This window comes from Eleginops maclovinus, chromosome 20 (assembly GCF_036324505.1).
Source record: "Eleginops maclovinus isolate JMC-PN-2008 ecotype Puerto Natales chromosome 20, JC_Emac_rtc_rv5, whole genome shotgun sequence".
Lineage (NCBI taxonomy): Eukaryota > Metazoa > Chordata > Actinopteri > Perciformes > Eleginopidae > Eleginops > Eleginops maclovinus.
The window spans coordinates 27,616,740-27,641,544 of NC_086368.1; the positions used below are offsets into that span (position 1 = coordinate 27,616,740).

The window sequence follows — 24,805 nt, forward strand, 5'->3', positions numbered from 1 at the left end:
TGTGTGTGTGTGTGTGTGTGTGTGTGTGTGTGTGTGTGTGTGTGTGTGTGTGTCAGGGCTTGGTGGTGAAATATGAATCTGCCCTTTCTCACTTTCCATCTTTCTATCCTCTCTTTCTTTCCTTCTGGGCAACATTGTTTTGGTGGCATTCTTTCTCTCTCTCACACACACACACACACACACACACACACACACACACACACACACACACACACACACACACACACACACACACACACACACACACACACACACACACACACGTAGTATCGTTAGAAAGAAGCAACAAAAGTCATTTTGACACAGCATATATTCATTATTAACATACATTCATAGGCAGTATAGTCTTCTTCAGTGTATAAGTCTTTACAGATCTACAGTATGTCTCTATAATGATAGCACGTTATTATAGGAAAGCTTGGCTTTATGGTGGTAGTACAAGACAACAACACAGTCCTGACAGTGGCATGGGAAAGGTGTGTGTGTGTGTGTGTGTGTGTGTGTGTGTGTGTGTGTGTGTGTGTGTGTGTGTGTGTGTGTGTGTGTGTGTGTGTGTGTGTGTGTGTGTGTGTGTGTGTGTGTGTGTGAGAGAGGATCAGGTATACTTGAGTATGCGGTCAGATGTTGGTTGCTGAGGGGTGAGGGCTCTATGTGCGCTTGGAGAGAAAGTGCTTCAGTCATCATGCGAGGTGAACATGCTTGGCAGACCCCTTTGTGTATCCGGGTGTGTTTACATTGACTGGTGCATGCATGATTCTGTTTACTGTTTGCATTCAGCCAACTAGCTTTTGGCTTATGGCAACGTGCAGGAGGAGGCCAAGATCAACATCAATCGGAACGAGCTAAAATGTCCCAAAATCATGTTCTGAAATGGGACTGTGTCATTTAAAATGTGATCTGGAAAATGTTTATGACACAAGGTCTCTGGTTGCAGCATGAATACAGGTGTTGATTTGGAGCAATGTTTGCTGTGTGTGTGTGTGTGTGTGTGTGTGTGTGTGTGTGTGTGTGTGTGTGTGTGTGTGTGTGTGTGTGTGTGTGTGTGTGTGTGTGTGTGTGTGTGTGTGTGTTTCTAACAGCTATCACCTGCCAGTGCTACAGGTCTACATAGCTGACAGTGGCTTTTACCTGCCCATCGTCCTGATAGAAAGACAGTGAGTGTGTGTGTGTGTGTGTGTGTGTGTGTGTGTGTGTGTGTGTGTGTGTGTGTGTGGTGTGTGTGTGTGTGTGTGTGTGTGTGTGTGTGTGTGTGTGTTTGTGTGTGAGAGTGTTAGTGTGAGTGTCTTTGCGTGAGTGGAGCAGCATCAGGGCATTGCAGGGGGCAAAATAAATGACTCACAAGCAACCGAACCTCAGCGCGACACAGCCATGTACACACAAGAAGCAAATCACAGAAAGTTACGACACGTTTGTCCCTTTGTTGGTCAAGTCCGTCCTCTGACAGACTTGGCGTCTCCCTTTTTGACATCCAGCACTCCCAAGTGAGTCCCCGAAGCAGCAGCAGCAGAAGCAGCAAGGATAGAGGGCAAAAACAACCCTCCTCTTGACCCCAACCCTAACCCTTTAACCCCACCCATGGGTCCAGTTCATCCCTTATTATCTCCTCCTTCTTAGGTCCACGCTCCCGTCCATCTCCTCAGTCTCAACAAATAAGTTAAACAATACAAAAAATAAGAAGCAATCAATGACAAAGCACATGAGGGAGGGAGACAGGAAGTAAAAGATGCTCTCTACTTGAGAAGAACTGCCTCTGGAGCTCTGGAGCAAATCCCATGCATAATCTATCCGTTAAGGTGGCGTAACATGAATAGGACGACCACAAAGTCTGTTTCCAGTAGTGGGAGGGTGGGGTGGTTTCAAGCAGGAGAAGAGGGAGGTTCAACAGTCCTCCTTGATCCCTCTCTTTCCTCAGAGTGTGGGGCGTTTTTGTTTTGTTCTCTTTGCCCCCCGCTCCCATCACCGGCAAGTGTGCATCTCCACCATTTTGCGGCACTGTTTGCATTTGACGTAACAGCACCAGTGGAACTTACAGCTGCACCTGTCCACCACCTCCACCTCCTGCGTCTGGAAGCCCCGGCTGCAGCACATCAACTCGCAGCCGTCGATGGCCTTTGACGTTCGGTTGCACTGCCGCCCGACCGTGCCCAGCATACCCGGCGTGTGGGGATCGTGTACGCAGAAGTCCGGACTGGGTTCCAGGTAGACCAGATCTTCGTCTGTGTGCGGTTTGAACTGGGAGTTTCGAGGCACCAGGACCTTGGTGGTGCCAACCTTGCGCAGCTCCACCTCAGTGGCACCGTCAAACTTCTCCTTGATGACGTTGCCCACTTTGCGGAAGGGCGGCATGGCTTTCCAGCAGGTCTTCACCTCGCAGGAGCCGGACACGCCGTGACATTTGCACTCCACACGCATGTGGGACAGGATGGCCTGCAAGGATAGCAGAGAACCTTTAGTTAGTAGAAAGAACTTCATGATTTGAATCTATCCATAGTGGCCAACTTCTGTCAACAATATTCTCTACTACTCCCAAGACTTGAGACTTGGACTCAAGGCAGATTTGTGTCACAAAAAATGAAGGGGTGGGATTTGATTTTGAATTCACTACTGTGAAATTTCACATTTTGTAATATATTTTGAAGACTTGTCTTATGAGACTTGAGGCTTGATTGGAGCTCTTGAATTACTTGAGACCTACCTTGGAGATCTGAGACTCAACTCCAACTTGTTTCATATGAATTCTTAAATTACTTGAAAATTCAACTTCGAAATTTGAGTTACACAACACTTGGACTTGTCCTTAATAACACAAGAACTGATTTGGACTCCTCTCAAAAGACTTAAACCTTATTTGCAAAAAATATTTAAGAGTTTCTGTTATTGACTTTCTAGAATTGCCTTGGATTATGCAGATATTGATCATCTTGCTTTATTTTACTAATGTTTTTATTTTGGATTTTGCTTAATCTTACAATTTGCACTTTCAAAAATGTTGGGTTCTCCGTCCTAAAATATTTGCTGTGTAATATATTTTGAAGACTCATCTTATGTGACTTGAGACTTGACTGGAGCTCTTGAATTACTTGAGATTTACCTTTGAGTTGTCTTGATTCATTTGAGACTCAACTCTGACTTGTTTATTATGACTCGAATTCTTAAATAACTTGAAAATTCAACTTCACTTCGAAATATGAATTGTCTCGAAATTTGAGTTACACAACACTTGGACATGTCTTGAATAATGTAAGACTTTACTTGGACTCCTCTCAAAAGACTTAAACCTTATTTGCACAAAAATATTTAAGACTTTCTGTTAAGTACTTTCTAGAATTGCCTTTCTATTTATTATCTATTCTATTATTATGCAGATGTTGATCATCTTCCCTTATTGTATTGTAATGTTTTTACTTTGGATTATGCTAAATCTTACAATTTGCACCTTCAAAATGTTGGGTTCTCCATCCTAAAATGAGTCCAGTGTTCTTTAATTGGACTTGTTTAAAATGTATGTCAATTGCCATGATTTACCTTCCTGCCGGCCTCGTTGTTGTGCAGGTTCATGAGAGCCCGGTTGGCGGACTGGCCTTTACTCCTCTCCCTCACGTCCACAAATGACTGGGAGAAGGCCACTCCATATGCAATGTTATCGCTGCAGCCCGACCACTGGAACCCTGTGGAAATACGGGAAGCGGTTACATTTATGGCACTTAAAACATTTTTACAGCACTGCACTATTTAACATGGACTCCAGGGCTTCTTTATTGGTGGTTCTGTGTAGCAAAGCGTGATATCCATTAATGTTAAAGAGGTGGCTTTAAGACAACATAATCAATTAAAACAAACTTAATGTTAAATCTTTCAAATGATTGCATTCAGATACGCTGGATCAGTCGGACCTACTTTATTTATTTTGCATGATTGTGTGTATGCGTGTTTGTGTGAATCAGAAAGCTAACCTACCCTCTGGACTGACTCCATGTACATTGTGGTCACAGCCACATTTTTCCAGCTCTCCGCTGCTGCAGGCCCTCGTTACCGCAAACGCCACACTGGCTGCTGAGATGGCATACACAAAGGCTGCCTCACGGGTGCCTAAACATACACAGACACACACACAGACACACACACAGACATATTGTGACATTATGTAAAGAGTTTCTCCTTCTGTATGGCAAAAGAAGAGCTACAGATAAAGGTTGTTTAAAGTCTCACGGAAGAGGCCCAGACATGTATGAGCCTGTGAAGTCAATACAAATGGAAAGCAGCTCAAAAATATCACAATCTTTCAAAATTGAATAGAAACAAAAGTGATGCAGGAATGAATACTAAAACTTGGAAATGAGTTAGTGTTTCCAATTCCAGTCCCTGATCTGGAAGTCTTCTGTGGTTGGACAACTGAAATAAGATTTCAACGTTTTTTTCTGCGACATAAAATACGTCAATTAATTCAAGTTTCTATGTGACAATAGTTGTTTACAATTGACTAAATCAAACATCTTAATGTTAATATGCAGACCACGAATATGCCGTTAGCTTCGCGGCGCTGATATGCAGCTGTGATGTAGTTTGTTTAAAGCCTGACAAAAACTTTTTACTTCTGCCGAATGATTTTAAGCTTCAAAAATGATAAAAGTTGTGTTAATGTGTGAAGTGTATCCTGCTAACGTGTACATATAAATCCCATAGGCTTATTGCTGAAGGAGCCTTTACGATGCTACCTTCCAGGGTCGGCCTACAGAAATATCAGCACTGCACTACTCCTAAATCCATTTCAAATCAGCTCTGTGATATCCAAAAAATGTGGGTCCGATTTAGTAAATGCATGCAGGAAGTAAAGTATTGGTCAGTCCGCTGTAGTGGTTCATCAAGCTCAGTGTCTCTGTTGAAGTCTGTGTGGAGTTGGTGGACCAGAATCACTGCTGTCTATAATCTTACCCTGCGTGACAATTTTGCCAAACACCGGCATGGTCTCCAGCGTGGAGCAGTTCCATCGACGGTTGCGAAACTGGAACTGACACTCGTCTATCGCCAGCTGGGCTCCACGACGCACCGCATCCATCACCTCCACACTGCGCTTACAGATCTGGACCTGGAGAAGAGACACGCAGTCAGTCACACATGCAGCACACATAGATTTCCTACTACAATAAGCACATACTGTACATGCACTCCTTTTCAAATGTGGAGAACATCGCTTAAACAGGCTATAGTTACTTTCTTATTGACAGATCTTGCAGGTAAAGGCTTATTCCTGAGTCATGTTTGATGTCACCTACATTAACCCTGACCCTAAACCAAAAGCAGTTTTATATGATACTTAATCAGTCTCTAAGAACAGAGCTGGTGATTTATATTTGAGGATCTGGAATATAAAACTAAAGTTTCTTTCATGGGTTTTGTTGGCTTTGAGGAGAGAATATCTAGCTTGTTTTTAACGATTGTTTTCTGATGAAGGAAGGGACTGAACTCAACACATTTTATAGTAAATAAAGGGCAATGAGGAAGAACTCTTCCGTCTCTGACTGGAAACCCACCTGTCTCACTACATCATGGCCAAAAATAAGTACAAAACTATTCCTAGCCATTAGAATTGTTGGCTTTTTTGAAGTGAATGTACCTGCAGGATTCTGGCTTGTTTTTAGTCTGTGTCTTCATGGTTGAATGAACGTATTGTACTGTAAGTGTCTTTGGATTAAAGCTTAATGAAATGTAATGTACTGTACCTGTCTCTGGATGAGACCTCGTAACCTCTCGCACGTCTCCTCATCCCTGATGCTTCCCACTGACGACAGCTTGGCCAGGTACCTGAATGAAGGAAACACAATCAACAGGAGCTCTTTAGTGTGCAGAAGGTGGAAAAAAAATCGGATGATTAAAGAGGAATATTGTCATTATGTTCCCCTTTAACCCTGAATCAAACAGCATCATTCAGATGAAGCGTGTTATGTACAGCGCGTTGGTTCCCATGACGTTGTGGGAATGTTTTGGATTAAACGTCTGGTTGTGAGGACACTGAGAGGAGGGAAAGTGGCTTATCATCCGCACCACCTCCAGGCCAGACAGGTCAGGGAGATACACCGCATACACACACATACAATCTGAGATGTGTGAGAAATTGGCATCAGTCTGGATGCCCTGACCCTCACACATCCACCTCACCTCACTTCAGTCTCATATCTGCAGTCCCAGCTGCACCTGACAGAAATAGGCTTTCTCATAAGCTGCCAGCGAGTCTCCCACAGAGGGAGCTGCCCTGATTGTGTACCGTCTACACGACTCAAAGCGTACTCATATAAGCATATGTTGAGTCTGCAGATCTTTAAACAATGGAACGTTTTGCAGGTGACATTAGAAAGGTCTTCATGAAAAGCAGTGTTGAAAGAAACAAGGATCATTCTTCATTCAAGGAAACCCTAACCCGAACCCAGACATTCTTTTTTTTAAAGAGACCCTATTATGCTATTTTGTTTATGGTTTCCCATTTGCTTTAGTGTGTTCTATAGGTTTCAGTGCATGTAAACGGTCTGCAAGGGCTAAAATCCCGGACGCCTCCATTGGACTCCTTTGTTTACTTCCTGAACAAATTGACATCACTCTGGAACACTCGTGCTTCTATTCGCTGGCGTTCCATCACATTGTACGTGATAGGCTAAGAGGCGGGACCTATTTAAGCGGTTGACCAATCACAACCGGCTAGCTAACCAATCAGAGCAGACTGGGCTCTGGTTTCAGACAGAGGGTGAAAAGAGGTGCTGCGGCACAGACAGTATGAGAAAAATAAAGAGGTTTTTGAACATTAAAGCATGTGGATATACAAATACAAATCTATAATATACTTTTAGCGTTGTGAACACTTTCTTTGAAGCCTGTAAACATTCGTTTATGTTCAACCCTGCTGCTAACAAAGCTTTGACTCCACCGTCGTACTTAATAAATCAGACATTGACATTTATCTTTATGTTTCTTCTCTATGTGAATATGTAATTTGTAATAAACCACATTTGATTCTGCCCTCTCACTCTCAGAAAGAAACATGTTGAACTCCACCCTGGAGGTCAAAGACAAACGCAATGATGTTTAAAATGCAAAATCCAAAGTAAATTCTCATTCAAAGTATTAAAAAAACCTGTTGTTTGTATTTATTTTGTATACATCTGTGTAGAAAAGAGTCTCAAAGGGACAGCAAATGTTCTATTATGTCATTCAGTATTTACAGGCTCCTCCAAACAGTGGACAGAGTTTGAATATTAAAATGGGAAATTCCAAGAAACTTAACTTTGAGGCCACCGTCCTGTATGAGCAGACCTGTTTTTCCTTAAGGTTCCTCAAGCCTGTTTTATGAGTCCCGGGTTATGAGTTCCCAAAGACCACACATACCTCTGTAAAGCTCTGTTAGCCCGTCTCAATCAAGCAGTGGCACACTTCCAGACTGCAGAGAGCTCTGGTGGCGTATTATTGACAACGCTTACAATACACAACACACAGTCAGTCACCCAATGTTGTCCACCACGTGAAACATTTTGGGGTATTTATTAGGTATAAATCAGCTGTTTGCCACATGTAATCTCTTTTAAACCCTCCTGGGATTGGTTGGAAAAAGGTAGAGAAGTATTGATATGAGTTTAGTGCTTCTGTATAATTATATTCCAGAGGTCAAACAGCTCCTCCTCTCTGTTCCCCTTCTCATCCTCCAGATAATTTCTCCCTCTCTTGTTCTGTCTCTCTTGCTCTAAAAGACAGTGTCGATATTGAGCACTCATCGCTGTGATAACCTCGCTCTCTGCCACTCCACCAAATCTCAGCCACATCCGCTCACATCCACCCTCACAGGGTCGCCTCACTTTCTCATAAGGACCATCACCGAGGACCCCATTCTTCGTGAGAGTTTGTCTAATGTTTTATTGCTACTTTCTGTTTAAATCTGCACTGATTAACATGTTTATCCTTGATTATAAGACACAATTAAGGTGGTTTATATGGATTTTCATATAGAAAGAGTATTTGTTGAAATAAAAAACGAAAAAATATATTTATTTGATTTCATTAAAAGTTAAAGCTGGACCTATTACAGTTCTACAAAAGTATACTACAACTATGTCTTTACTGGTACCAATGCTCCCAAAAAGTGAACCATAAATAAATAAATAAAGGCTGAGGACAATCCTATACTATTTGTATTGGTTTTATGTTCTATATATATTCAGTAGCAGTGTTGGAGGAGCCTTGGACTTACGTTTTTCATTGCCATAGCTCCTGTGCATGTGACAATAAAGCCTTGAATCTTGAATCCACCCCAAGAGAGAGACAACCAATACCATTGCAGCTCAAAGCTCTCTGCTTTCAATGTCAAGAAAGAGAAGCAATACCAGTAAATGTCCTAATACCAAAAGACATAGAAACTCATTCAAAGTTTGCAATATCAACTCTAAAGTTGATGATATATCAATGTTGTGTTCACATCTTGTGTTTGCTGCAAAGACTGGGTGAAAGACTTCCTAGGAAGGCATGCTGGAAGAGAGTGAGGATCATAATGAGTTAGGAGAAAGTTCACGTGAACACCGCGCTAGTCGGAAAGACATATCAACGTGTCGTTCAAATGCTCCAGAGTAACCAAATGCATCTACGATTATTCTTTGTAGCTTTCCCCATGGTTTCCACATTTTGAGTTAAAGCTGCTGAACCCACTGAAGTCAGAAAAAGGACTTCTCAGGAAACAGCACCATCCGAAAGAGCATGTGAATGGATGTGCGCTCTTGATAACACACTGCAGCTTTACCAAACCTGGAAAGAACAGAAAGTTTCCGGTTATAAAAGTCTTTCAACTAAGACAATTAAGAGTCTTTGAAGGCAACTGAACCAGGAAGAACACTGAAATGAACATGTGGAGAGATAACAGTGGTAAGAACATCAAGAGGTCTGAATTGAGTAAATCTAAACCCCACTGTCCTCCAGCCATCTGTGGGGTTATTCCCCCCCCCCATCTCCTCCTCTTGGTGTGTGGATCGAGTCCAGCTCTGCCCCGCTCTGATCTGCTCCGTGGCAGTATAGTGAGGGGTTTCATCAAAGCCATGTGCGCTGTATGATCTCTCTTTGTTGTTTAGCGTAGCCGCGGGCTGAGCGCTACATTTGGACCAATGGCCGAAAAACACAAGAGGACAACACACACACACACACACACACACACACACACACACACACACACACACACACACACACACACACACACACACACACACACACACACACACACAGCTGGACAGCATTCCCAGCGGCCCCACATTCACCCTGGAAACATTTAATAAACATTGGATAAGACGTTATTCAGGTGATTTTCTGGATGTGTGTGTGTGTGTGTGTGTGTGTGTGTGTGTGTGTGTGTGTGTGTGTGTGTGTACGCGTGGGAAAATTGAGCACAGGCCTTGGGAGTGTGTGTGTGTGTGTGTGTGTGTGTGTGTGTGTGTGTGTGTGTGTGTGTGTGTGTGAGCCTTGCATCTTTTTTTATCTAGCTGTGTACACCCTGACGAGGTTAACAAAACGCCTCAACAAGGAGACAGAGGACAGGGCAACACACACACACACACACACACACACGCACACACACACACACACACACACACACACACACACACACACACACACACACACACACACACACACCATCTCATCTTCATTCCACTCCCTCTTTCCTCTCGGGCCCCTGGTGGTTTGCGTGCCTAAATCCCAGGGGCCTAAGCCCAGTGGAGCCAGTGGTGATGTGAAGGCTGCGATGTGTAATGCAACACAAACACCCGAACGCACCACGGTCCAGGTGGAATTCTCCATACCTCCCACCCAGAGACCCCCCCCCCGCCACGGCCTGGAAATAAGAGATAATTCCGAACAGAGGAGACATTTACGACGCAGGTTGTTATCTCCACACAGGAAATAAAAAGGCTCAGGCAAAAAATGGCTAATTCTTTTTTAAACTACGCTTTCTCAATGAGCAAAGTGGAGCTGAAAACATTTTAAATGGTCATGAGCAGCACCGATGATTTCCGGTTATTTTTTGTCTTCGACGATTGTTTGGGTTTACCTGTAAAGATTATTAGATTTGTATTATTTTTATTAATTTGTACAAAGAGATGATTTTTATTTATTTTAATTATATATTATTTTGTATTTATTTATTTATAACAATGAGTCAAATATGTTTGCTGGAGGGGGTAGGACTAGAAACGTTTTTATGCTTCTTCTTGCCCTGTTAAGTGACTTAAAAAAACGTTGCAGCGGAGTTTTGTTTTATGGACATAAAATGAATCAACAACAATTATAATCATCAATCAATCAGTAGTTAAAGGGGCCCTATAATGCTCATTTACAGTTCATATTTGTAATTGTTTACATGCTTTATTGTTCAAATACAGCCTTATTGGGCTTTTTAAAAACTGCCTCCAGCCTGTTCCTTACTGACATGTATCTTACCTTGAGTTTACCCTAATTTGTAGAAATGCATAAATAAGGGACTGTAGATAATAGAGAAAGGGAGAGGAGGAGGAGGAGGAGCCAGAGGCCGGACACATCTGCATGACAGCAGCGTTCTTCACACACACACTCACAACATGCACACACTGAAGCACACTCTCAGTGCGTCCATCAGCTCTAATGTGTATTTATATGAAAATACCTTAGTGTTTGCCTTTCCAGCGCTGAGCACACAGCAGAGGTACACAGCGACAGGTAAATATAGCATGGATGGGAAATGCAAAGAGGAGAGCTGCAAGAGATAGAGTCTCAGAAACATCTTTTACTCCAGCTCTGTGCACGTGTCAGTCTGTCTCGAGACCTGTGCACAATGCTGCAACGAGTGTTTGACTTGAAGCATGGGGAATATCTTTATGGCCAATAAAGTACATTACAAGAAGAGAGCAAGCAGGTAGCAGAGTTTTAAGCTGCAGGTTAAGACGAGTGTGACCTGAGTTAACCCTCGCTGTCCCCTCTGCAGTGACACCTACAGAGTGTAAAACCTATAGCGACCTGTAGAGGGCACTATCCTCTCAGTTTACCTTCAACCACTTCACTACAGTCCCCCTCTGTGTGGTCACCTCTTTAGGTTGCATGATGCACTGGTTAATTGCCTGAAAATACAGAATAATGGAAACAAAGCATGTGTATAGAATAGTCTGCACGTTATTTCTTGAGGAAGTTCAGATCTAAAGTATCCGATGGATTGTTCCACAAAAACAGGGATTTTAACAAGTTTGAATCTGGAAAATGAATCTTTACATTAAATATCTGAACGTCTAACAACCAGCAGGCATTTGAAAACATCTGAATAATGTCAGCAAACCCAAAAGATGCCTTCAAATACCACCACATAAAAACACTTACCCCACTCTCTTCTTATACCTAACTGAAGTATCCAGACACTAACAAATCAAGTAACCAGTAACATATTCAAAAAAGAAGAGACATGAATTGTTAAGAGTTAATAAATGTCTAATAAGCTACCAGGAGGAACTTAATTGGATGTAATTGATTACATTCATACAATATATTGTTCAAAAAAGGACCTTAAAAGAAGAAAACCCTTGGGGGAAATAATGACAGTCGATAGTTTGGTGCCTTGCTCAAGGAAACCCAACAACTAGCTACCACTCTGTATTTTTGGTCAGATTGGGACTCGAGCCAACAACCCCTTCAGTTCCCAAGTCCAAGTTTCTACAGATTGAACTACTGCTTATAATTATTTCAGTGCTGTAGCGAGCCACTGAAACACAGCCTATGTTTTCTTTCTTTGATTTGGATGATGACGATTCAGCCGCTGCATGTTGTCTCGATGGAGGATTCACTCTCCCTCAACATGACCACAACCCTACAGCAACATCCAGGTGACGAACCCGAACCACACCTGACTGTTTCGAGGTGTTTCAGGCTTTTTGTTGTGCTAATAAAATGTAAGAAGAACATTTATATCAGAATTGTTGAACCAGAGGTTTGTTTGAAGGGTTTTTACCTGCATACTGATACACTTGTTTTGATCGTGCTAAAGTATACTGTAGGAAACACAATTATCGAGAAAAATGGTGAAGAAGAGGGAACGTTTTTACAATACTCATATTAAATATTTAATGCAACAGTTTTGGAAATCAGCTCAAATTCTTGAACCTTGAGTAAAAAAGTAATTTAGATTAAAATTAGAAATACAATAATAATAGCCATTCCCAAATTATGGATATCATGGATATTTAAAGAATAAAAGTCATGTTAAAAAATAAGCTTAAAGGGCTGGGGTGGTAACAATGTGTGTGTGTGTGTGTGTGTGTGTGTGTGTGTGTGTGTGTGTGTGTGATAGACTTTGTGGATCTAATGTTAATCCTAATAATAGATTAAATAAATGTTGGAGGGAAATGGTAGCTTCTAAGAAAGGAGTCGAAGATAAGAAGGAAGGGTGGACATGAGGAGGAAGACAATACAGAAGGTCAAAGGAAATAATTTAAAATAACAAAGTGAAGGACAGACACAATGGAGGCACAGCAGCGAGACCACAAAGTGATAAGAGGGGAAAGCATCTGATGAGTTCAGTTAACAATGTTACCAAACTGTGTGTGTGTGTGTGTGTCTGGGTGTATTTATATGCTACTGGCTCCACTAGAGCTCATTTCCCCCTAAAAATACCACACTCTGCCAACACCACAACCCCTAACACACACACACACACACACACACACAAACACACACACACACACACACACACACACACACACACACACACACACACACACATGCACTCACGCATATAAGACAATAAAACACTTTCACAAACATGTGGTATTACAGCCAATACAATAAACACCTCCCGCCTGGTGATAGAGTTGAGGCCCCTTAAGGCATGAATCAAAAGTGTGTGTGTGTGTGTGTGTGTGTGTGTGTGTGTGTGTGTGTGTGTGTGTGTGTGTGTGTGCGTCACGTATAATGTACATGCATACTGGCTTCATCCACCTTTACATTTGTCAGGTTCATTTTTGGAGTCTCCCATTGTCTTCTTTCTGACTGTAGAGGTATTTCAGGTGACGTCACACACAGTTTGGCCGCCACGTTGGAGCTCTATGGAAACAATAGGTGCCAACAGCTGTGTCTAAATGCAGGACTTTATCCTTGTGCTGTGTACCTGTCACCTACCTGTGACCGTGTATAATTCAAATGTTCAGGTTCATAGTTGTATGTAGTGTCTCTCCTGGGACATGTCTCCATGCTTTAATGTTCAAAAAGCTCTTTATGTTTCTCATACTGCCTCTGCTGCAGCACCTCTTTTCACCCTCTGTCAGAAACCAGAGCCCAGTCTGCTCTGATTGGTTAGCTGGCCGGCTCTGTTGTGATTGGTCAACCGCTTAGAGATGTCCCGCCCCTATGCCCAAATACGAACATGTGTTGGAAAGAAGGAATTTTGGAGGGTAAAGTCATCTTATTCGCCTGATCACTTTTTGCTTGAAGATGCATCCCCAAAGTGGTGTGATGGTTTTGTCCTGTTGGGTTCAGGAGGACAAACATGATAGGCATGGAAGATTATATCAGCTTTTCGGTGAGCAGGTCTCTGTATGTGAGTGAAAGTCTTCTATTTGCAAGGTTGCAGATATGTTTCATGACTTCATGAAAAAGCTGAAATGTTTCTTCTCTTTTTTAATCTGTCAAATATCTGGAAAGGGTAGAAAATGTCTACATCCATTTTAATTGTTATGACCACTCATTATCTCTCCCTTTTTTAGTTTTCCTTTTGCAGAAGTGTATGATGCATCTGTTCAGGAAGCATGAGGTGGACATTCAGATTTTGGGCCCCTGGATCCAATGGATGGACATATTTTGTAAGAATCTTGATTGGACTGGAGATAAGAAATCTGTAGTAAGATATAGTTAGGGGATTAGTTTTAATTATCACTTTTTTAATATCAAAGGATGATGCAAACGGTAGAATATTCAGCAAATTTAGGCCGTTTAGGGTCTAAACTAGATGAATTGACACGCCTAAAGGGCCACACACTGAGCGAGTGAACGGGGCGACTCTACCATACTGCAGACTAACGCTCTGATCTAGGATATTGCTATATTTGATCATAGAAAAGTTATTGAACACATAAGCCGAAAAGAATGTGATTGCATTATTGAGGAGTGTTTCCACAGTGTCAAAGATGAATTTATGGTTGTTTGTGTTTTCACGTTCAGTTTGGATAGATAAGGAGATAAGCTGGCATGTCAAACTGAAATCATTCATGTGCAGCGGGCAGGTTTGGACAGGCACCATTCCTGCTAACTATTTACACAGCTAACACACATGTATAAACTGTGTGCTGTACACAAGTCTGCATGTATAAAGAACTCTCTGTGTGTGTGAGGTTAGAAAACCTTTGACATGGTGCTTATCTGGTATCCAGTCATCACTACTGAACAGAATCCCTTTCTTTATACTTTCCTTTAAGACTCCTTAGATTTTCCATTTTGAGAAGAACCTGAAGTGAGCAGGGTGTAAATAACTTAAAGGAGGAGAAAAAACAAATGTGTTTGACTGTAGACCAAAGACAAACATTGAATGTTGCTCTAAATATCCTTAAATGTTTCTTATGCTCCTCAATGTGGGATCATGAGGTAGTAATTAAAGAGCTGAAGCCCTACACAGGGACTTGATCCTGATCCAATTCTTTAGCTTTTATAAATTTTAGCACATAATTAGCTATAAACAGTCTTTCTTTGCAATGTATCCATGGAGGAACAATCACTGCATTACAGAAGAAAGCTCGACAAAGAGTTATAAAGAAGGGCCTTTTTTTCTATGATTTTTGAGCAGATCATGGAAGTTTCTCCAAGATGTTCATCAGAGATAACAACTTCTTCAGGTCCTACATCTGCAAATGTCCAGAAACACGAGCAATGAGTGTAAGAGTCAACATTATGCTAATTAGGTCGTGGGAAAGATCCTGGTCTTGTGTCTTGCTTTCGTTAAGTATCTTAATTACATGAAAAAGTGGGACTTGGGGACTTTGTCCTCAACATACTTCATCGCCTGTCTTCCTTAGAGTCAGCTCTTCACATCCTAACTCATGATTATGTGGATTATATTCAAATTATAGTGCATAACCTTTTGTAGATATGACAATGATTTGAGTTTGGACTCCAGGATGGGGTTCAATACTAAACATCATTTCAGAAAGCAAGGTGTTGGGCTCATAAAATACTTTGACTGCCACCTGACTGTGATGGAGACCTGAAACACTACAGTAACTACCTTCCAGTTGTTTTGAGACCACCAGTAAACACCTGTTGTTTACTTTACATCGTCCTTAAGCGGAAACGGTGTATTCTGTAACTCTGAATTCTTTCTAGTTCTTCAAAGGTTGCAAACATAAGTCAGATTGTATAGAAGTGTACGAGAAAAATAATCGTACCTCTCGCTAGATTTTTTACCACAGCAGACAGTTTCCTAATGTTTCCTCAAATACTAGTTTAAAGTATTATTCAGGCAGCATAAATGATAGTCCCTTTAACCCTGTAAGGCCCCCGGCTGTAATTTTACAAAATCCCTTTAAGCTAAAAAATTCAGTAATGTTTGTTTTTTAAAGACTTCATTCACATAGTCAAAAGGTCCTTTGGTTCAGCCTCACGATGCTATTGGGTAGTAAATGTGTTTATAGGTCCCGCCCTCTGGCCATAAACTCACACAACTTCCAAATCTCAAAACCAAGCAACATCTATTTGTTTAATTTGGATTTGTCAGATTCAAGTAAGTAAAATGCCTCGAATACAAAGTCTAGAACATGTAGATAATTAGTTAATGTGGAATACATTCATCACATTTTACTTTACATGCAACATTACAACATTTCCATAAAAACCTACAAAGACTCTTTCATTTCTGCACCAGAAGCTTCCTACAACAACATCTGAAATAATGCTTTTCTATATCTGGGCTTTACAGTGGACGATAAAGCAGCTGTAGGGCATCGCTACGTTGTGATTGACAGGATGCAACCACAGTGTGAGTGTGTTTTTATCTTAGAACTTTAAACCTTTCACAGAGTCCACAGACAAATCGCTCACAATGACTCTTCTAAGATACAGTCTCTGATCCTTCCCTCCATGGTCGACCTTCGGGTCACCTGTGCCTTACAGTAAAAACGTTTGGTTTGTAATCATGATTTTTTGCATATGACCACCCTCAATGTTTCTATCATTATAGTTTTGCTCCCTAGCCGATGCATCTAACAGAAGCTGCGGCGTAGACTCAGAAATGCAATCAGCTGTTCACAGCTATTGTTTCCTGTGACCACGAGCCCTCTGTCACAGATGTCAGAGTGTGTGTTAAGTCTCCTAAAAGCCACGTGCGCCTCTCAGCTGATCTGACAGAACTGTCTCTCATCTTTCAGCGACAAAGGTGTTTCCTCTTCATCCAGAGCCCATGATCCCCCCCCCCCGGTCATCTTGAGCGATTCCCCGATGGCTCCGAGTGTGTCACGATAATTGTACACACTCTGGTGACAAGAGGGCTCGAAATAACATGCCAAAGCTTTACTACATGCATCAGTGTGTGTGTGTGTGTGTGTGTGTGTGTGTGTGTGTGTGTGTGTGTGTGTGTGTGTGTGTGTGTGTGTGTGTGTGTGTGTGTGTGTGTGTGTGTGTGAAGAGAAGTGTAAGGCGCCAGGGTGTACTGCAATGCCAAGGTCTCTGCTTTCTCTGGTTACCCATCAGCTGCCATCTCTTTAGCACCTCACCATGGTTGTTCAGGACTTATGCATACGTTCACACACTCACACACACAGATCAGAAAGATATATTGAGCTATCTGGGATCTGAGGATGTAATAATGACCAATGAATTCAGACGATTAGAGGTGAACCACAACATTAAAATGATACAAAATTCGACCACACTTCATTCAGTTTTCTGGCTGTTTTGCTGCCATATCTGTTGCCTCGTGTTGACAGTAGCAGATGCCATCCAAGTGGGGTGTTTGAAAAGCAAACACTCCACTCTTTCTAGGTTTTAAAGGGGATGTCCTTTCCTGAGCAAATATCTGAGGATTATAATCCTTTCTCCAAAGCAGATTCATGACAGTTTAACTAAGCAAATAAATGAAACCGAGCAAGGCCGCGCTCGGCTTTTGTCTTTTCTTTAGACAGATGCCAGACGTAATCCTTCTGCTGCCACAACAGCGAGGAGAGTATTATTCACAACCACTATGGCTACTTTTCTATAACGTCTGATATTTTCACTCTTTAAAAACCTTTGAAAACACATTTGAATGAATCATTTGGTGGGAAACTCAATGCTAGGCTCACCTGAGTTTGCGGCAGTTGGATATCTTGGTAAATTGGTGCTTTACTTTAAAAGACACACTCATATGTAAACACAAAGCAAGCGATTTATCTCAATTATTCTCTGTGTTTCAACCAACCAGTTGATGTTAACACACACACACACACGGTAAGCTTTATTCGAATTAGGGTCTTAATACCAACGAGGCAATATAAACATAAATGAATGGTAATCCAAAGTTTGAAGGCAGCCTACACAAAGCCTTTCCTGTTCCCTATCCTTAACCGGAGCCATGTTTAGCACTTCTACGCCACAAATATGCCACATCAATCATCTCATAATTCAAAATTCTACAGTTTCTACTCAGTTTAATTCGACGGCTGCACTGGAAACAGAAAGAAGTTTCCATGAAATAGATAGATTAAATACTTCTATCTCCGTCCTCTCCAATTTCCATGTAAACAAAGCAACGGCTGCACAAATCTTCCAGAACTCAATATTTTTAATCACAATACAGGCGGAAGTGTGTTTGTGGATCATAAGCAGGATCACTCACGTTCTGTTTTAGTTTGAAGATGAAGCAGTGACTTCGAGTCCTGATTGTCAACCTTATTCGGCACGGAAGAAAACGTCAAATGTCACTGAATGCAACTGAATAGTGCCACTGACAACGTCACCCTATAAATGTGACGTTGTCAGTGGCACTATGGGGACTTTCACCTGTGCAAAGTCGTACATCAAATGGTTATGGTTTGGTTGTTGGTAAAATGGTAAAACAATGGTTAATGTTAGCCATTGAGCTTGGCAGGCAAGCTTTTCACAAACATGTGGAGAGAACTGCTCTGCTCTGTCCTCATGTGGTGGTTACCTCCAATAACACCCACCCTACAGTTTTCCCTAAGGTTAGCACTGTTAGCGCTATTAGCACCGTTAGCACTATTAGCACTGTTGGCAGTATTTGCCTGTGTTCCCTCAGAGCTTCTCTCCCACACACTCCCCCCTGCCTGAAACACCTCCATTGGACTCTTTTGTCTACTTCCATAACGTAAAGACATCACTATGCAACACTTGTGCTTCTAGAGGCTCTGACACATTGTAGGCTAAGGGGCGGGACATCACTGTTAGCTGCTAGCTCCTGGCCACGCTAAGACCCGTGTGGAGGCAGATCATAGATAGTATGATCTGAATTCTGTATCTAGCTGGCCATCAGTACAGGACAGAATCCCTTTCATTTACTCCAGAACAGTAAAACCCCTTAGCTGTCATGAGTAACTGAAAGGGTTAAAACAACTCAATATGTTCCTATTCTTGACTAAAAGCCCTTTAATGTGCCGGTCTCTTTCATTTAGATTTCTCACTAGCCAGTGCATTCCTAGATATTTGATTTGATTTCAAAACCCACATGTGTACACACACACACACACACACACACACACACACACACACACACACACACACACACACACACACACACACACACACACACACACACACACACACACACACACACACACACACACACACACACACACACACACACAGCTGTGCATGCTTCTGTGTTTGAGTTTGATCATGCATCGTTAGCGCGGTCAATGTGATAATAACTGTGTTGAGTGTTTGCCACTGTCGGAGAAGACGCCAGATTATGCTAAAACATACACACAGAAACACACACACACACACACACACACACACACACACACACACACACACACACACACACACACACACACACACACACACACACACACACACACACACACACAGCATACAGGTGCAGTAGAACCAGTTGGAGCAGGGCAATAAGAGGAAGAGGAGGAGGAGGAGGAGGAGGAGGAGGGTGATGACGGACAAATTAATGAAAAGTAGCATTCAAATCCCTCTTCGGCAGCGGGACACTAAACATGACTCAGCAGTCGCAGAGATTTGGCAAAGTGATCGCATCCTGGCTAAAGGTGCAAAGCTACAGGTGAGGTAAATAAACAGGCTGTGGTTTCATGTGACACAAGAACAGCTGAGAGCTGCTAGAACAATTTGGCTCATCTGGATCAAAGTCAGTATAAGTAATGCTTTACCTGTGAAACTATAATGATATGCCTACTGTCTCTCCCATACTGACAGAAACGGGGCAGCAGGTATCAATTCATTGAAGTATTTTTCTAATTTATAAATTCATAATTTTTTTGTAAAGCATGTTAGCCCAAGGTGACAGATACCTTTTTAAATTTGAACAACTTTCACAAAGCCAAAAGTCATTTAGTTTAAAGAAGTAAGAAAACAAGATAATATTCATATGTTGGCTAAAGCTGTCCTATTGTTGGTTCAATGCTAAGCAAACAGGAACTGTCAATTCACACTCTTTAAGTACTGGGAAGTACTGGTTTTCTAACTTCAGTCTTTCTGGTTTCAATATAAAATCTATATTTGAACAAAAACTAAATATAATCTGCATCTGAAACGTTGTCACTATTCCGATGAAGTTCAAGGACATACCGGTCGAGGAGAACTGGCAGACCTTAGGGGGCATCCCTCCAATTTTACACATGAAGATTCAGCCTATAAAAACCTAGATCATGTCATAATTTCAAAGTTTTTTGAAGTTCACATATGTATAAGCCTGTGCTCTAACTATAGGCGGGACGTAGTTCAAAAGACATGCAGGAATCACCCATTTGGATATTATCAGCCCTTTAAATGCCAGTTATCTGTTGTGATCATTACCAGTATAATGCTAAAGACGAGACAAATTGCACGTTGGGAAACGATTGCAGTTTCAACATGTTGTTAACTTTTGAACTGAAACAAAACTCCCTGCTTAGGTTAAAGAAGAACATGTGGATTTGGTTAGCATTAGTCCTTGAATTAAGGACAGTCGAGTAAGTTCTGAAAGTTACAAATCTAAACGTTGAGTTTTGGTTTCACACAGGAAACAAACAGAAGTCTCCTGAGTAAAATTCTGGTTCTTGTAAGACCCTTTATCCTCTCCAACCTCCTCTTTATTCGGACTCTTCATCGCTTTTCATGCTGTTCTACGTCATCTGATGATCGCCCTTTGCTCCCGTTATAATAACTACCACCACTAGAGGTCGTCGCATTACACTGTTGAAGCTTCCTGCTGTGATCCAGCCAATGAATTGATGATAACCACCTGTCAGAAGGTAGAGTAATGTCATACCATCTCAAATATACCTCCCGAAAACAAGATTGAGGCCAATTTAATCGACTGATAACATAAAAAGAGCGTGCATCTATGAACTAATGAAAGATCCTGTTAAGGTGCGCTATCACAAGTATAGGTTGAGAAAACTCACATGTTGCTGCATCAGTTTCTATTTTCTATGTTTGATAAGCATACATTTAATCACCCGTAAATAAAAACGTGACGTATGGCTATGAAAGAACTACATCACGGCAGCATGACTTACCATCATCACCGCTAAGCTAAAGGCGCCTAATTCTTGGTTTAGTAGTCTCTTAGAGCCACTTGTTAGACACAAAACATGAAAATCTCTCCAGCTTGTTTTAACCAGAACTTATTTCATGCATCTAACCAAAACACGTCCAAGAATATTGACTTTGAGACTAGGTTTTAGGACTCATTCCTGCACCACTCTAGTGCAAAGAACATCCTGTTATCTGCAGGATTGTCTGAAGGTCTTTATGATCTCAGCATGGGAGGTGAAACCAGTGCTTGATGTTTGTTGATGTGTTGAGGACTACAGATACAGTCGTTCAGCCCCACACAGATTTTCCCGAACAGTGGAGCAGACTGGCAGCTCGACAGCCTGCCTGTACATGCCTGCTCTGCTGTCACCACGCCTTCAGCCCCAAACAGCACAATTACCCTGCACTCAGTGACAGAGTTCAAGGTAGACACTGCTGTTTGGCAAGGATTTCATTTGATTTATTCTGATGCATCTGTCAATATAAGTTGCTCCATCTGCAGCGCTATCCTAATGCAAACACACTATAGCTACTATAAATCTCACAAAGGAATTCATCCAGGTGATAAAATACAAATATGAGAGTCAACATGCAATGATTATTTGGCACAGCGTCCACATTTTTAAGCCCCTATACGAGGATTATAAGGGTAAGGAATTGTGAGGCTTTAATATCTGAAAGAGAACAGTGAGGTCCTCCTTAAATGATGAGTGTTGCTCGTGCTGAAGTTAAGAGGACTGAATGGCAGCAGAAAATGGAGCGGAGCCTCATGCGGAGGAATGCAAAAACCCACCTAACCTCCTCCCACAGGCTGCCGGGTAGCAACACATGCGACCCAACCGGCCCCAGGAAGAGTGGCACAGCTTCAGCTACAGTCACACTGTGTGTTACCCTGTAGTCTGACTGCTTTCTGTGTATTTGTCTGTGAGCTTATAATGACCTTTACTTCTCCTTAGATATTTGTACTACACGTGTTCTCTCCACCTGCTTTACTTAATGATAGAAGTCTTGAAGAAGCTGGTACTCTTTTGAGAAGTTTGTTAAGCCCAACTCCTGTCTTATTTTAACAGCAACAGCATGTCTTTATCTTGTCCTCTAATAGGTTGATGGTAAGCACAAAAACATGATAAAAAAAGCTCATATCAGAGGTTTAATTGGTCTATGAACTCCTCACAGTTTATTGAAGGGTTTCCAGAGTGAACAATTTCATGATTTGTTTACAAGGAAATTGACACATTAGGATTTAAATGCTGCGCTAAAACAAAACAACACTGACATTAGGTCTTTCTACAACATCTTGACTACATCATTTGTAGATGGGATAGAGGTTTATCATGATAACAACATAGGCAATGGAGATTTAGAGAGATTTATAACTTTATAAACAGTTTTTCCCTCAGGCTGCACGTGCATGTTATTGTCCCATTTACACCTGCCAATAAATATATTTGTTTCATTGACAAAAGTATTTTTTCACGTGCAAAAAGTAACGTAATTTTCGTATAAAAATAAAGTAATTTCCCTTGTATGGAAACCTGCAACTTTCCAAGAGAACACGTGTATTGTCACTTTTGTTTGTGACTCTTTTAAAGGGTCTTTTCAGGGGGGATGCAGCAGTGTTGGTCAGTTATTAAGTCTGTGCGAGAGGGGGGAGAGAGTAAGAAAGAAAGAGAGAAAGAAAGTGTGATGGTTAACAATTAACCCGAGAGCCCACTGAGCTGGGGGGGAAGCGGACAGAAGAAGATGAGTGAAAATGAAAAGGGTCAGGTGAAAGTGAAACGGAGTGTTTATAGAGAAAGTGGAGTCCAACTTACAGCCAGTTGCTCGCGTTGGCCGAGAGCAGCGCGCAGCAGAGCATCAGGACGCACCGCAACACATACTCCTCGGTCATCTCGAAAGGGAGGTCGGGGAGGTCAGAGAGTGCTGAAATAATCCCGAGGTGGACAGGGGGTCGGCGGTGGAAAAAGAAGCAGCTGCGGGCTCCGGGGAGGGCTGTTAATCCATCGTCCCGCATCCAGTGGCTCATCCACCGGGGAGGCGCGCAGTGTGTCCGCCCGGTTCTCCCGTCCCTCCCTCCGCCACTCCGCACTCAGAAGGGACGGGGAGAGGGGGAAAAGAGGGATGCTAAAAATACTAAAATTCTGGAGCCGCTCGGGCTGAATCGGACCTTTCTTCTTCTTTCTCTTCTTAATGTTTGTTTTCCTCTACCGCTGAGCCAGCCAGGGAAAAAAAGGAGCGTGGATAACAAGTCAATAAAAGCCAAAGTGAAGAAGATCTCCGCTGGTTCTTCCTCCTCTCTGAAGGCTCATCTGGAGACGCTCCTGTCTGTCAGCGCGCTGCGGGCTCTCCAACTCTCCCAACACCGACACATGCACACACTCTGAGCGTATTTACGCACAGCTCGTTCCTCACACTCCACCGTCTCTCGGTGAGTCTGGCGGTGCGGAGATGTGAGCTGACTTTAGTGGAGGGGCGGTGCGTGGATAGAGAGGTATGGCAGCGAGATGGGAGTTTTTTTGGGGATGAAGGAGGCGGGTTTAAGGTAGTGTGTGTGTGTGTGTGTGTGTGTGTGTGTGTGTGTGTGTGTGTGTGTGTGTGTGTGTGTGTGTGTGTGTGTGTGTGTGTGTGTGTGTGTGTATTAGGTTAATTGAAAGCAATAATATTAAGTTGAACCAAATTAAACTTAATATTATTACCTTCAACTAACCTAATACAGTTATGTAAAATCTGTTGACATAATAAATGTAATTAAAGTCAAAGTTTCAGTTTGTTCAGTGTACTCAGGATACAAAAGAAGGTTACTCTAATCCCTTAAAGTTACAGAAATAAAGACATTTTTTAAAATAAGGATCAATATATTGTAGGAGTTGGTGATTTTTGATCCTAAATATCGTTTCTAAGGTCACATTTTTCTGTTGTCTTACATAAAACACTAACAAAGATCTTGTTGATATTTATTTGTTCTTGTCTTTATTTGCATAGCATTTAACAGTACTGTAATCCAAAAGTAACGTAAAGTAATCAGATTACATGACTGTTATATTGTGATACTGATTTACAGGTAACTATTGTACAGATTACATGTTTAAAGTGACCCTCCCAAACCCTGTGTGTGTGTGTGTGTGTGTGTGTGTGTGTGTGTGTGTGTGTGTGTGTGTGTGTGTGTGTGTGTGTGTGTGTGTGTGTGTGTGTGTGTGTGTGTGTGTGTGTGTATGTGTGTGTGTGTGTGTGTGTGTGTGTGTGTGTGTGTGTGTGTGTGTGTGTGTTCGGGACAATGTGTGTGTTTCCAGAGGTCTCCCGGGAGGATGCAATAGCACAGTCATTCACTAATGCTGCGCCCCCTCCACCCCACCCTAAACTCCACTCCAACACACACATAAACACGCTGTCTTTCACTCACACACTCCCACACACTCCTCCAACCGCACACACACTTCTTGGCAGCAGCTCACTCTCGCTGTCACACACTCAACCAAATATTCTGCGGTCAACGGGCTATTTAAAGCTTGGCTGCAAAACGTCTGCAAATAAAACCAGCGAATCCCAATAATATGACCAATGTCAGCCTGGCGTTATTGATTGATGCAACCGCTGCAGGAGGATAATAAGGGGAGGCATAAAGGTGTACTTAAATATCATATTTTATTCACCTTACAGAAAAAACTTATGCTAAAGGGATCAGCTGCACAGGTCGACCCCTCCAAATTACTTTTTCAAACTCACTTTATGTTTGAACACCGCTAAGAATCCCAACGTTTCCAAATATGTCAGACTGAATTATGGGTGCAGGTGTATAAAAAGATGCACAAACATGACTATTTTCACATGTTGCAGCCATGGAAAACACCGGATTAGGGTTTGGATGGTCGCTCAGTATAAGCAACAGTCGTTTTAGTGAAATGATGGAACAAGACAAGGATGGGTGTGTGTACCTTTACGGTAGTTTAAGGGAAATCTTAAGGGAAATCTTTTTGAAAGGGTTATTTAAGACTTTTTTTTCTTTGCCAAAGCTTCACTATAAAGGGAAATCCTCACACAAAATGACACACATGTATTGTTCATATTTTTATATTTACGTGTATTT

At 42.0% G+C, this 24,805-nt stretch overlaps 1 protein-coding gene across 1 annotated transcript; it reads right to left on the reverse strand.

Annotated features, from left to right (window-relative positions):
- Nucleotides 1–1,238: 1,238 nt before the first annotated feature.
- wnt4 (wingless-type MMTV integration site family, member 4) lies at nucleotides 1,239–23,149 on the reverse strand. Its single transcript, XM_063911838.1, has 6 exons — nucleotides 22,536–23,149; nucleotides 5,721–5,802; nucleotides 4,933–5,086; nucleotides 3,958–4,089; nucleotides 3,526–3,668; nucleotides 1,239–2,427 (listed from the first exon to the last, which is right to left on the reverse strand). Exons 1-6 carry the CDS (start codon nucleotides 22,745–22,747, stop codon nucleotides 1,957–1,959), a joined length of 1,194 nt encoding a protein of 397 aa, XP_063767908.1. The 5' UTR covers nucleotides 22,748–23,149; the 3' UTR covers nucleotides 1,239–1,956.
- Nucleotides 23,150–24,805: the final 1,656 nt, after the last annotated feature.

What these genes read in the sequence shown, in the direction of transcription:
- wnt4 (XM_063911838.1), bottom strand. Translation starts at nt 22,747, where the DNA reads ATGAGCCACTGGATGCGGGACGATGGATTAACAGCCCTCCCCGGAGCC. An exon ending in TGGCAAAATTGTCACGCAGG is followed by an intron (nt 4,090 to 4,932) that starts GTAAGATTATAG and finishes GTGTATGTTTAG; the next exon opens with GCACCCGTGAGGCAGCCTTT. An exon ending in ACATGGAGTCAGTCCAGAGG is followed by an intron (nt 3,669 to 3,957) that starts GTAGGTTAGCTT and finishes GTATTTCCACAG; the next exon opens with GGTTCCAGTGGTCGGGCTGC.